The 12,058-nt window shown below is 50.3% G+C and overlaps 1 protein-coding gene across 7 annotated transcripts in view; it reads right to left on the bottom strand.

The window, feature by feature from the left end:
- Positions 1 to 12,058, bottom strand: part of SLC28A1 (solute carrier family 28 member 1) — a 53,407-nt gene that overhangs the window by 25,572 nt on the left and 15,777 nt on the right. For all 7 annotated transcript variants that reach the window (XR_005216368.1, XM_037833132.1, XM_037833133.1 and 4 more), the window contains 3 exons: positions 8,326 to 8,467; positions 6,901 to 7,014; positions 5,722 to 5,799 (listed from right to left, as the gene is read on the bottom strand). Coding sequence is in view for 6 of the 7 variants with exons in the window: in XM_037833132.1 (XP_037689060.1) it covers positions 5,722 to 5,799; positions 6,901 to 7,014; positions 8,326 to 8,467 (334 nt within the window). In the remaining variant the exon portion in view is untranslated. The remainder of the gene's footprint in view (positions 1 to 5,721; positions 5,800 to 6,900; positions 7,015 to 8,325; positions 8,468 to 12,058) is intronic.

The raw sequence follows: 12,058 nt of genomic DNA, 5'->3' as shown, positions 1-12,058 counted from the left end.
AGGTGAAAACTCAGCCCTCCTGGGTGGTTTTCCCTCTCTCTTTCCAGATAAGCACCATGGCAGACATGGGTTTTTTTATCTGGAATTGCTCCATGCTGCATCTGTCACCAACTTCACTGCAGTTGGGGATGTGACAAAGAACACAGGCACTGGCTTGAGAAGCCCCAGGCACGACTCCTCCTGCCTGCGTGTGCTGGAGACACCACAACACGGAGTGTGATGAACTCATTCTGCTTCCCTGAGAGGAGGTTGCAGAGGAGATCACGTACTGTCTAGACTTCCGCTCCAGCTGGCAGAGGCGGGCCCAAGCCGGGAAGGAGAGTGTCCAGGGCAGCAGAACCCCATTGCAGAATTGGGATTTTATCTTGGCAGCAACCACGAGGCCTTTTCCATCTACTACTAGATGGGAATTTGGGGTGGGAGGGAAGCTGTGTTTTGGATTAAGTAGTGACTGTCTAGAGAGAGGTGAGTGGCAAAAGAGAGGTGACTCCTGATTTTCTAAGCTGGGATGCTTCATACTAAATAAGGACTCAGGCCAAGGTGATGTCTCAGCCAGGAACGCCTTTGAGGTCTGCAGTATGTGAGATGGCAGAAGAACAGGCTGCCCGAGGCAGGGCTGATGCGGGAAGGGGGAGGGAAATGCCATGGTGGCAGGGGGAGCTGGGGAGTGGCTACTGTGTGCCGGGTACCCTGCATGCGGTTGACTCATTGAGCCTCACAGCTGTGGAGTGAGGCAGATGCCCCTGCCTCCGTTTCACAAATGGGGACACTGAGGCTGTGAGATGTTGGTAACCTGACTGAGATCACACACCTGGAAAGAGGCAGAATGCATTCTGGCCATGAGGTGCTTGCCCAAGCCCTGCCATGACCCTGGGGAGGTTTGCCCGGGTGCCAGTCCTGGAAGCTTATTTTTCTGTCCTTGGAGCAATGTGGGGTCCCCTTCACAGAAAAGACTTGCCCAGGATGTAGCAGACCCAAGTAAGGCCTGACCATACCGCTTTGCAGAAACCTAAAGTGGGCTGGTCTTGCTAGGACCAGTCCTTACCCGTAATTTAAGGAAGATGGAACTTCCAGCTTCTCAAAGTGTGGTCTGTGGACCACCGGCAACACCTGAGAACTTGTGAGAAATGCAAATTTTGGACCCCATCCCCAGAGTTTCAGCTTGAGCAGGTCTGGGGTAGGGCCTGGGATTTGGTCTTTCCAGATGATGCCCATGCTGCTGGTCTGGACACGTCACTGTGAGAACCTCTGGTCTGGAGTCTAGACCATACCCTCTGAGCAAACAGAATCTCCTTACCAGGAAACAGGCTTTGCGTGCAGGAAACCCATAAGGACATGACCCTGCTCACTCCTCTCCCTGGAGAGGGCCTAGCCGGGCTCTTAACAACAAGATGTTGAAGACTTTTGTTACTTCCTTCCTTGTACCCAACTCCCTTCACCACCCTCCCAAATCCAGGAGGCTGACTTGCTAAGGCTGTCTGGGCAAACTCCCATCCCCTTCCCAACCTGCTAAGGCCCCAGCGTTGCAGACAGAGCCCTGTCATCAGCCCCAGGTCATGATGAATCACAAAAACCCAACATTGGAAGATTCCTCGGAGGCCACACAACTGTACAATGGTCACCCCTCCACCAACCTTACGGAAAAGCAGAAGGGACTTACCTAAAGTCTGGATAAACTGGATTTCTTGCTGTTCCATAGACACAACTCCTGATTTCCTGCTCATGCCATCCCTTTGTCCAGAATGACCTCACCCCACTGCCCGCTCATTCTCATCTGTCTCTGTCTCATTCTCATCTGCCTCTGCTGATGCCACATTGTCCTCAGAGCTCTCCTGGTTCAGTGTCCCATCTCCCACCTTCCAGCCATCCCACCCAGGTCTCCACTTCCCACCTTCCCTCTCGCTTCCCCGAGAAGCACACTCACTAAGGTTACCAGTGACCCTTTAGTTTCCAAATCCAATGGCACCTCTCAGTTCTTCTCTTATGTGATCTTTTTTTTTTTTTTTTCAATTTGACACTGTTGACCACTGGGAATTGCAGAAGTCTGCATCTTGGAAGATGGAAACGTTATTTCCTTCACCCTAGGGGTTCCCTAGGGAGAAAATGTGAGCAGCACTGCTGAGTTTATTAAATGGGTGCATGTTCCAGGGGCTGGAGTGATAGTGAAGGAATGAGTGAGCATGTGCTCCAGGACCAGCAGGCCCCGGAGAGAGAGCACTGAGATGCGGCAATGTGGGGGTTGGTCACATGGGTGGAAAGTTACCAGAAGGAAGATGGATCCAAGGTGGAATGACTAATCAAGATGACATAGCCAGGAGGCGGCTGACATACGGCCTGCCCTGGACTCCTGGCACAGGGTACGCTGAGGGCTGAAGAAGCCCCAGGCAGAGACTCGACTTCCTAGAGAAGAGAACAGCTGGAATATGGCCCAGCAGGAAGCAGTGGGGGCTCCGAAAGCCTGAGTGAGGTCAGAGCAGACTTCCCCAAGCTGCAACTGGCCACAGGCCTTGGACTAGGTCCACTTGATTCACGGAAAAAATGGAAAGAAAATTTCTGAGTCGTCCATTCAAACTCCAACAAAGTCAGCTCCATCTCGAGGGCCAGCGTGAGTTGTGTTGTGTGTGTGTGTGTGTTGTGGGGAACGAGGGTATAAATGAAATTTTGGGATTCCAAGGCTGTGAGCCCTTGGCTTAAGTCCCTCCTTATGGGGCCTGCCTTGCTGAGGAGGCCACTGGCCAATACGCTGACCAGGAATTGTTCAGAGGACAGGGCCTCCCAAGGGCCAGGAGATTGCTAGCATTTGCCTGGGAAATACTGAGGCTGTTAATGATAAACACACCTCACTTCTTATCTCTCCCTTGACAGGACGGCCAATCTCAAAGTCCTTGGCCACCAATATGTTTTTTTAAATTATTAGTTTTGATATTAGGGATGCTTTTTGTAATTGGAGGGAGACATAATGTCACTGGTTTCTAACTTACAGTACAAGGAAGGACATAAAGCTTGAGCGGGAGTCGGAGGACCTGGGCAGGCTCTGGCTCTGCCCTAACTGGCCGGGTGATGGTGGCTGGGTCGCTGCTCTCCTCTGGGACTTGGTTTGATGTTAGTCACACAAGGGGGAGGCCCAAAGACCTCTGAGTGCTCCCCTGGTGCTAATGAATTGCCTCTGAATTCATGGTGCTAAAAGGGGATCGGGGAGAGACACAAGGGAAGAAAGCTGGCAGGAAAACGCAGCTAAAGCTGGCGAGCAAATAGATGCAGCAGCAGGTCAAGTGACACTTTCAGGACAGGAATGAGAGATAGTGGGGGTGGGATGCTCGCAGTTTGGCCTCCCCCACTTCTTTTGGTAACGAGGCCTTAATTTCCCTTTGGCACTGGGTGGGGCCTTGTAGGGCTCAGGGTGGGGTAAGGGACACAAAGATGAGTATGACCGGGGCCTTGCCCTAAAATAGCTAAATGCAAACACAGCTGTAATATGTGGAACTAAGTGATGAGCTTCACAGGGGTCTCTAGTTGCCCCCCCCCCTCCCGGGGCCTCTCTCCTGGACTAGGGCAGCAGCCTCCTCCCTGGTCCCCCACTCCAAGCATCCTGTGTACAGTCCTGCCGAACAGTTTACTGACATGTTAATGCTCCCAAAGCTCCAGTCGTTTCCCTCCCTGCTTAAAAACCTTCAATGGCTCCCCATTTCCTGGAGACAGAACCCAGATATGTCAGCCTGGCATTTAAGACCCCTCAAGGTGCTGCCTCACCAAACTTGCAGCCTTATCCCCTAATCCATACTTTCCTTCAAACAGCTTACGTGCCTGTAAAACTTAACTACACCCTGCACCTTTAGACACATTGACACTTTCTCACCTCTGCGCCTTTGCCCCCTGCCACCTCCTGGTCCTGCCTATCTCCCTGTGTCCAAATCTTTCCAGTCCTGAAGCTGCACGTCAAATGCCACCTCCTCCAAGAAGTCTTCCTCACTGTCCCTGGTTATGAGTCATTTTTCCCTACATGGACTTCCCAGGCACTTTCCTTTGTACCTCTCTGATTGCTGCCTGGGGAGGTTGAATTGCAGCGTTTAGTGTGTTTGGTTTTTTTTTTTTAAGTGTGAGAAGCTTCCAGCCACTTCTCTGTCTAGTAGACATAAGAAGTCCCCCTGGAGCAGATCTTCACTGGTCTTCCCTTAAACTTTTGATGGCCCCCGCTTCGTTATACAAATGTGAAGACATCAATGTCTCATTGTCCTAAGGCACTTTTGGGGGGCTGACAGTGGCTGCCTTTCCCAATATCCTCCTGACACAGAACTGGTCTCAGAGAAACACACTGAACATATTTTTCCAGGGAACCCAGTCCCTTTCCTCTTTCCTTTTGGGACTGACATTATTAGAACCCCTCAGATAGTCTAGACATTGCCCCAGAGGGTCTGCTGGTGCAGACACCAAGGCTCCGGGAGGGGTTTGCCACAGGTCAGGAGGGTGGGACTCATGACAAAGCTCAACGTCAGCCCGGAAATCCATGGATGAGCCCACGGCTCAGGATGGAAGTCTTCTAGGCCCAATACTCCCAGCATGTTGGGGAGGCTCTGGGAACAATAGCCAGAGTGAATACAAAAAGCAGAAACCTCAGAAATCTATACACGGGGTCCCAACTAGCTCTACGGTGCTAGTGGTCCCATCCGCAGTGCCAGGTCAGCAGCAGCAGAAAACTGAGGCAGCTAATGGGTGATCGGGGCTCTGTGTCTCTCTCCCTGCCTGGCGTTTGGAAGTGGAGCGTAAGCCTGTCATTAATCTCCGAGTCTTTAGACAATTTTGGTGTGAGTCAGGCAGAGCTCAACTAGCGCAAGAACTGGAGTTCTTTCTAAATGGGGCATTTCAGTGCTCTAGAGGTGGTTAATTGCAGAAAGAAGCAATACAAGCACAGTTCCACCCAAGAACAGTGGAGCATGTGTACACCAAATGCACACTCAGCCCAGGCTGCCCTGTTTTAAATTAAGGTGTGTCTCTCCCATTAGACAGTAAGGTCTCTGAAGCAGAACAGTGTCTTCATCTCAACTTCCTCTATAATGTTTCATGCAACAGTAGGAGTGCAATAAATTACTGTTGAAAGGGAGGAAGGAAAGAGGAGGGAGGGAGGGACTGGAAGGTCTAGGAGAGCCCAGAGGAGACAGCGATCAGCCGCAACAGGACTAATCAGGGCAGGCTTCCTGGTGGAGGTGGCCTATGAGGGGACCTTGAAGAAGGGGAACCCTGAGAGGATCCTAGAGGTCCCCAAAGGTTCCTGGAAACCGTCCTTTATAGGCCCAGAGTCCTTGCAGCATATCCGGGCCTAAGGTCACCACAGGCACCGTCCCTTCCCCAGGTCCCACTCCCCAGCTTTCTGTCCTCAGACTTACAATAATACTATAATCTGGGGGCCATCTTTAAGAAAAATAATACAGAAATATCTTACATCTGCGAATTTCACAAACACGTATCACCAGGTGAACACGTCGCAGGGGTCCCTCGAAGGACCCTGAGGATTAAGCGTCATTAACTTCCCAGTAACCATCACACACGCACATACGCACACACACATACACGCACACGCACACACACTGCCCGCACTGTCCCCCCGCCCCCCGGCCCCCCAGGCCTTGCCCTCTCTGCTCAGAGAAGCCCTGGCCCAGCCCACCCAGATGCCCTGATAGCTAGGGCCAGTTGCTAAAGGCTCCACAGCCCCAGCGTCAGGCTGACCTGAAAAGCAAAAACTTCTTTGATTAGAGCATCCCCAAAGACGAAGCTGGAGCCGGCCTCGGTGTAGCTCAGGAAGATCTGGATGAAGAAAAGAAAACAAAAACACAGATGAGGCAAGGAAGGGAGGAGGGAGGAACAGATGGCCGGAGAAGCAGGCTGGCGGGAGCCAGGGAGCCATGCCTGCTCCGCGGGGCCTTCCCCTCAGTCCAGGGCCCGGGCCCGGGGGGGACAGGGTGCCAAGGCCTCGGGCTCTCCCGGCGCAGGCAGCCTGGCCCCACAACGGATCCCGCGGGCCCTGGGCCTTCCCAGGTGCCGGGCACCACCTGGCAATGAGAGGAAAGCCACAGTCCTGGGTACTCTCTCCCGTGAAGCACATTCACCAGAGGAGGCAGCTTTGCAATAAATTTAAAGAAATACCTGGGATGAGCACTGTTAAGACAGTAAAGAAAGGACAGTGGCAGAAACGAGCCTGGGAGGCACGTGGAGAAGTCTGTCCGAGGTGACACCTCGCCTCCTCCCTCCCCTGCTGATGTCACAGTCCCACCCACACCCCCACGCTGTCCCCGTCCCGGGCCGGGGGTCTCGGTGGTGGAATCCAGCCACTCTTCTACAGGAGACCCGCATTTAGTTCCTGACCCAGGAACAAGTCACTTCTCTTGTCCAGGCCTCAGTGTTCCCATCTATGAAATGGGGGACGTGACCGGATTGGCAACTCTCAGCGCCCGTGCAGGGACCGTGGGCCTGGCTGGCAGGCAAGCATAGGAAAACCCTATATATATAGGGTTCCCACACAACATGTGCAGATGCAAGACGGTGAGAGGGAGGTGAGGAGCAGATCACCTTTGTGTCTTCTATGCTTTACATTTCAAAAAGTAAATCATTCGTCTTTTTGTTTTTAAGCTCTTTTAACAATTAGAAGTTCCAAATCACTAATGACCACTGAGGGCCAAGTGCCATGGTGTCCAGGGACCCTAAGGCCCCCCCCCCATTCTGGGATTCTTTTCCATATCAGACCCACCCCAAAAGGACTTGGGGGGCCAGGGTTAGCAGGCCCAAAGGAGGCATCAGTGGGCCGTCCAGCCCCAGTGCCTGCCCGGTCTGGGGCTCCAGTGCACATCCACCCTTCTAATCCCAAGCCCTTCCCATGGCCTCTCCTCCATTCCCTGACAGTCCACACACCTGGATTTGGTTTCCCAGCCACTGGAATGACACAAATCCTGGTTCTGTTCTGATGACAAAGAGCCCAAGTGCAAACTGGAGCCCAAGGCCCCAGGACACGGCCCGCCAGGATACCTGCCACCAAAAGAAAAGGTCCTGGTGAGCTCAGCTCCTTAGGACTTGGAGATTAATGACTTAGGAGTAGGGTGAGGCTGCCGAGGGGTGCCTGGGAGCTTCAGGCCTGTCTGTAGGCCCAGCAGAGCACTGCGCCTGGTGCCAGTGGTCAGAGCCTCTCTGGGGTGCAGAATAGGCCTCAGCTCTCAGCAGTAATGGACTTGGGTGACGGGCAGGGGTGTGAAGTTCTAACCAGGGGTGGTGTGACTATGGACCATCTTGAGCATGCCCTGGCACCGGGTCCCTGGCTCATAACTAGGGGGAGAGAGCAGAGCTGTGGCCTGGGGGTCTGGCCTTGGGCTTGGGTACCAGCCTGCCCAGGACCCAGCTCCTGTCCGGTTCAGGGGAACCTCCACCTGCCTGGACCCTCCCCATCTCTCCGCCATGGGTAGGGCTGCCGGCTGCCCCACCCACACCCCTCAGCGCAGCACACCTTCACCTTAGCAGAGGAGAGCTGCACTGGCCAGGGCTGCTTCTCCCTGGCAGCATGTCACAGTTCCTCAGCGGTACCTCCCAAACCCAGGAACACAGCAGAATCTACTGGGGGAGGCTTGGCGGTAGCCTGGGGCCTGGTATTGGCCATACTATATAACAGGGTCCTGATATCCAGAGGTGGTTGCTCAGCCGAGGAGGAGAGAAAGAGAAGGGGCTGCAGCCCAGTCACCCGACCAGGGACAGGTAGGCAGGGCCCTCCTTAACGGGCAGGTGGATGCTGGGGTGTGCATCAGAATCGCCTGGAGGGTTCATTAAACCACAGATGGCTGGGCCTCAACCCCCAGTGTTCTGATTCAGTAGGTCTGGGGAGGGGCCTGAGATTTTGAATGTCTAACAGGTTCCCAGGGACTGACGCTGCTGGGTTGAGTGGACCAGACTTTGAGAACTACTATTACAGACTGACGATTCCAGGAAATCCTTGGATCCTCTGACAGTCTCTGGAGTTCTGGCTCCATGGTCTCCTAGGGGCGCACTGAACCTACAGACCCAAGGACCAGGCTTGGACTGACCGGAGGCCATGTCACCAAGGAAACAAATGGTCCCTCCAAGCTGCAGATGGCCGGGCCTCCCCAGGCAGCAGCCCCAGGCAACAGCCCCTGCCCCGCCAGGCCCTCACCAGCCTCAAGCACACTGCTCTTCCGCCGGCTCTGAGCCACTGGAATTGCTCCCCCAACAGGGGCATCTGCCCCACCCCAACCTCCAGCCCCAGCGCTGAGGCAGAGCAGAGTGGAGAGGCCATCCTCTCTCTTCCAGCCCTGGGCCTGGACAACCACTCACCGCACTATGATGCTTCGAGCAGGCAAAGAGGATGATGATGAACACGCAGATTCCTGCAAAGGATACCAGCTGCTCAGGCCGCCGGGAGGTGTCCAGAAGCAGCCACAGGAACAGGCCCAGCAAAGCAGCCAGGGCAAGACCCCTGCAGGGGGAGGGGCAGAGCACAGTTACTCTCAGCATCTCCCCGGGGAAAGTGTGCTCAAGGTGGGGAGAGAGACAGAGCACAGTGCAGCGGGAAGAGCACCTGCTCTGGAGCCACATGCTGGGAAGGGCCAATCTAGCTGTGTGACCTTGGGCAGACCACCTAGCCTCTCTGAGACTCAGTTTCCTCATTGGAAAAATGGGGCCAAAGATTCTGTTTCTCAGGCTGCAGAGAGAATTAAATAAGAGCATGGGTGCATGGAGCTTAGCACGGTGCCAAGCATATGGAAAGGGTTCCATCAGGGGACAAGAATTCTCACAACTGTGAGGATGCTCAGCTCAGCCCAGCCTCGGAGGTGGGTCTGTGGCACCCAGGACTCAGCACTATAGGCCATGGGCTCTGTTCCCCAACAGCCCGGAAGCAACAGTGTCCATCCAGAACATTTTGCTGAGCACCTGTGACCAAGGCCCGGAGCCAACCTATATAGCAACTCTTCCCTCCCCGGGGCTGGGGGTTTGTTTGTCCAGGAGGCAGCCCTGAAGTGTGCAAAAGCCCAGGTCTGGGCATCAAATGACCCAGTTCTATCTGCAACCTGGTCACCAGCTCACTTGGTACTAATAATGACAGCTAATGTTTATTGAGCACATATTACCTGCCAGGTGGTAGGCCAAGTTCTTTGCACATATCATCTCATTGAATCCACATAACTCTCTGAGACGCTTTCTGTTACTCTCCTCATTTTAGAGGCACAGAGGTGAGAAAGCTGAGGCGCAGGCTATTAAGTAACTTGCCCAAGGCCACCCATCTCAGCGGTAGAGCTGAGAGTTTAACCCAGGCACTCTGGCTGCAAGGTCTATTTTCTTAACTATAATTCTATGCAGGCCTCAGTCACCCAGCTGGTAAGTGGCAGAGCCAGAATCTGAACCCAAGTAGGCTAACTCCAGAGTCCACTCTTTCTTTCTGCCCACGTTTCCCAAGCTTCTGTCATCCCAGGTCCATATGCACAATTCGTGCCTTGTCTTTATGCCTCCCGTACACCTCTTAACTTATTATTTTTCTTAAAGTTGACTACTTTTTTTAATAATTCAATTTTATTGTGATATATTCACATATCATGCAGTCATACAAAGGGTACAATCAATTGTTCACATACAGTTGTGCGTCCATCACCAAAATTAATTTTTGAACATTTTCATTACCACACACACAAAAGTAATAAGAATAAAAATTAAAGTGAAAAAGAACAATTAAAGTTTAAAGATGACTGGGAGCTTTTATTTTTAACCCCCATTTTTCTACTCATCCATCCATACACTGGACAAAGGGGAGTGTGAGCCACATGGCTCTCCCAATCAAATTGTCACCCCTCGTTGACTCACTTTTTAAAAACCTAAAGGCATGATTTTGTGTTGTTTAATAGCTTTATTAGAGGTATAATTAGCATATGGTAAACTGCATGCTGAAAGTGTATAGTTTGATAAGTTTTGACATACATATACATCTTGAAACCACTGCCACAATCAAGGCAGCAAATATATCATTCACCCACAAGTTTCCTCGCGCCCATTTGTAACAATTCCCTGACCCACCCCAGTCCCCAGGTGGGGATCTGTTTTTCTGTCACTTATTAGTTTGCATTTTTAAGGATTTTATATAAATGGAATCATACAGTAATTATTCTGTTCCCTGGTAGGTTTTTTTTTCCCTTTTCTTTTTTAGAAGTCTGCTTTAATTTCCAATGAAGTTAAGGGGAAAAAGCAAGCTTACTTAAGAAGGAGGAGGAGGAAGAAGAGGAGAAGGAAAATGAAGAAGAGGAAAGAACAACCCAGCATCTATTCCAATTTTAGGCTCCTTTCTCTGGATTTCACCATCTCTTTTTCTTTTCTTCATCCACCCTGAAAAGCCCAAAAAGAGTTAGCAGCAGCAAGCAAAGTCAGAAAACAAGACACCCGGGCGACCTGAATTCTGGAGAAGTTTTAAAGGTAAACTGCCAGGGGTAAGAACTGAGTCTGGGTGTCCCACCCACTTCCAGGCCGTTCAGAATCCGGCAGTGGGGAGAGCGGAGAGGAGGGGAGGATGGTGAGCCTCTGCGGGGGCAGAGTCACAGCCCAGGAAGCGGTCAGCAGGGACACTCCATCTCCCCTGACAGAGAGGAGGCAGAGGAGAGGGAGGCAAAGGTCCATAATGAGATCAAAGCACACGGGGAAAAAGTTGAAGGAAAAAAAGATGACCACTAACCATTGACAAAGTCTTCCAGAACAAGGGGGCTCGGTTACTGGGGACCTGCTTGCTAAGAAAGCCCATTCCACTCACTCTTTAGTACATCTTTTTCGTCTGACATCTTCCATTCAGCATAATTATTCTGAGATTCATCCATGCTGTGTCATCAATTTTTCATTCCTTTTTATAGTTGCATAATATCCATTGTGTGGATAAGCCCCCATTTGCTTACCAATTCAGCTGTGGACGGAGATTTTAGTCTTTGCCAGTGTTTAGCTGTTACAGATAAAGCAGCTTTGAACAGTCAAACCTTCTTGGACATGTCTTTGTACGGACACATGCTTTCATTTCTCTTAGGTAAATGCCTGCAAGTAGAGTGGCTGGATCTAACTTTTTAGGAAGCTGCCAAATGCTTTTCCAAAGCGATTGCATGATTTATATTCCCACCAACAGTGTATGAGTTTTGGTTCCTCCACATTCTTGGCAATACTTAGTGTGGATTGTTTTTTGAGTTTTAGCCATTCTAATAAGTGCATAGGACTTTGTGTTTTTAATTTGTATTTCCCTAAAGACTAATGATGTTGAACATTCCATGATGCTCTTTTGCCGTTCCTGTATCTTCTTTGATGAAGTATCTGTTCAAATGTTGAGCCATTCTTAAATTGGGTTGGTTCTTTTATTATTGAGTTTTGAGAGTTGTCTATTATTCTAGATACATTTCCTTCATCAGTTATGTGATCTGCAAAACTTTTTCTCCTAGGCATGGGTTGTCTTTTATTCTCTTGAGTCATTTGAAGAACGGAAGTCCTTAAATATTTTTTTTCTTAAATTTTTAAAGTTAGAGATGTGTGGGTTTACAGAAAAATCATGTAGAAAATACAGCATTCCCATATACCCTTTATTGTTGACACATTGCATTGGTGTGATACCTTTATTACAAATGAAAGAATATTAAAATTGTACTATTAACTATAGGCCACAGTTTACATTTGGTATATTTTCCCCCATATGTCATCCTATTATTAAGACCTTGTATTACTGTGGTACATTTGTTATAATTCATAAAAGAACATTTTCATACTATTAACTATAGTCCATTGTTTAAAATAGGGTTCAGTGTATATTTAAGTCCTATGTTTTATATTTTAATTTTTATTCTAGTAAAATGTATACAACCTAAATTTTCCTCTTTTAACCACAGTGACATATATAATTCAGTGCTGTTAACTACACTCACAATAATGTGTTACCATTACCAACATCCACTTCCAAAACTTTAAAATCAACCTAAATAGAAATTCTGTACAAATTAAGCATTACATCCCCATTCTCTACCTCCAACCCAACCCCTGGTAACCTATATTCTAAATT

The sequence above is a fragment of the Choloepus didactylus genome, chromosome 4 (genome assembly GCF_015220235.1).
Source record: "Choloepus didactylus isolate mChoDid1 chromosome 4, mChoDid1.pri, whole genome shotgun sequence".
NCBI lineage: Eukaryota > Metazoa > Chordata > Mammalia > Pilosa > Megalonychidae > Choloepus > Choloepus didactylus.
Note: the sequence above shows the minus strand (reverse complement) of the source record. Positions and strands in the feature narration are given on the sequence as shown.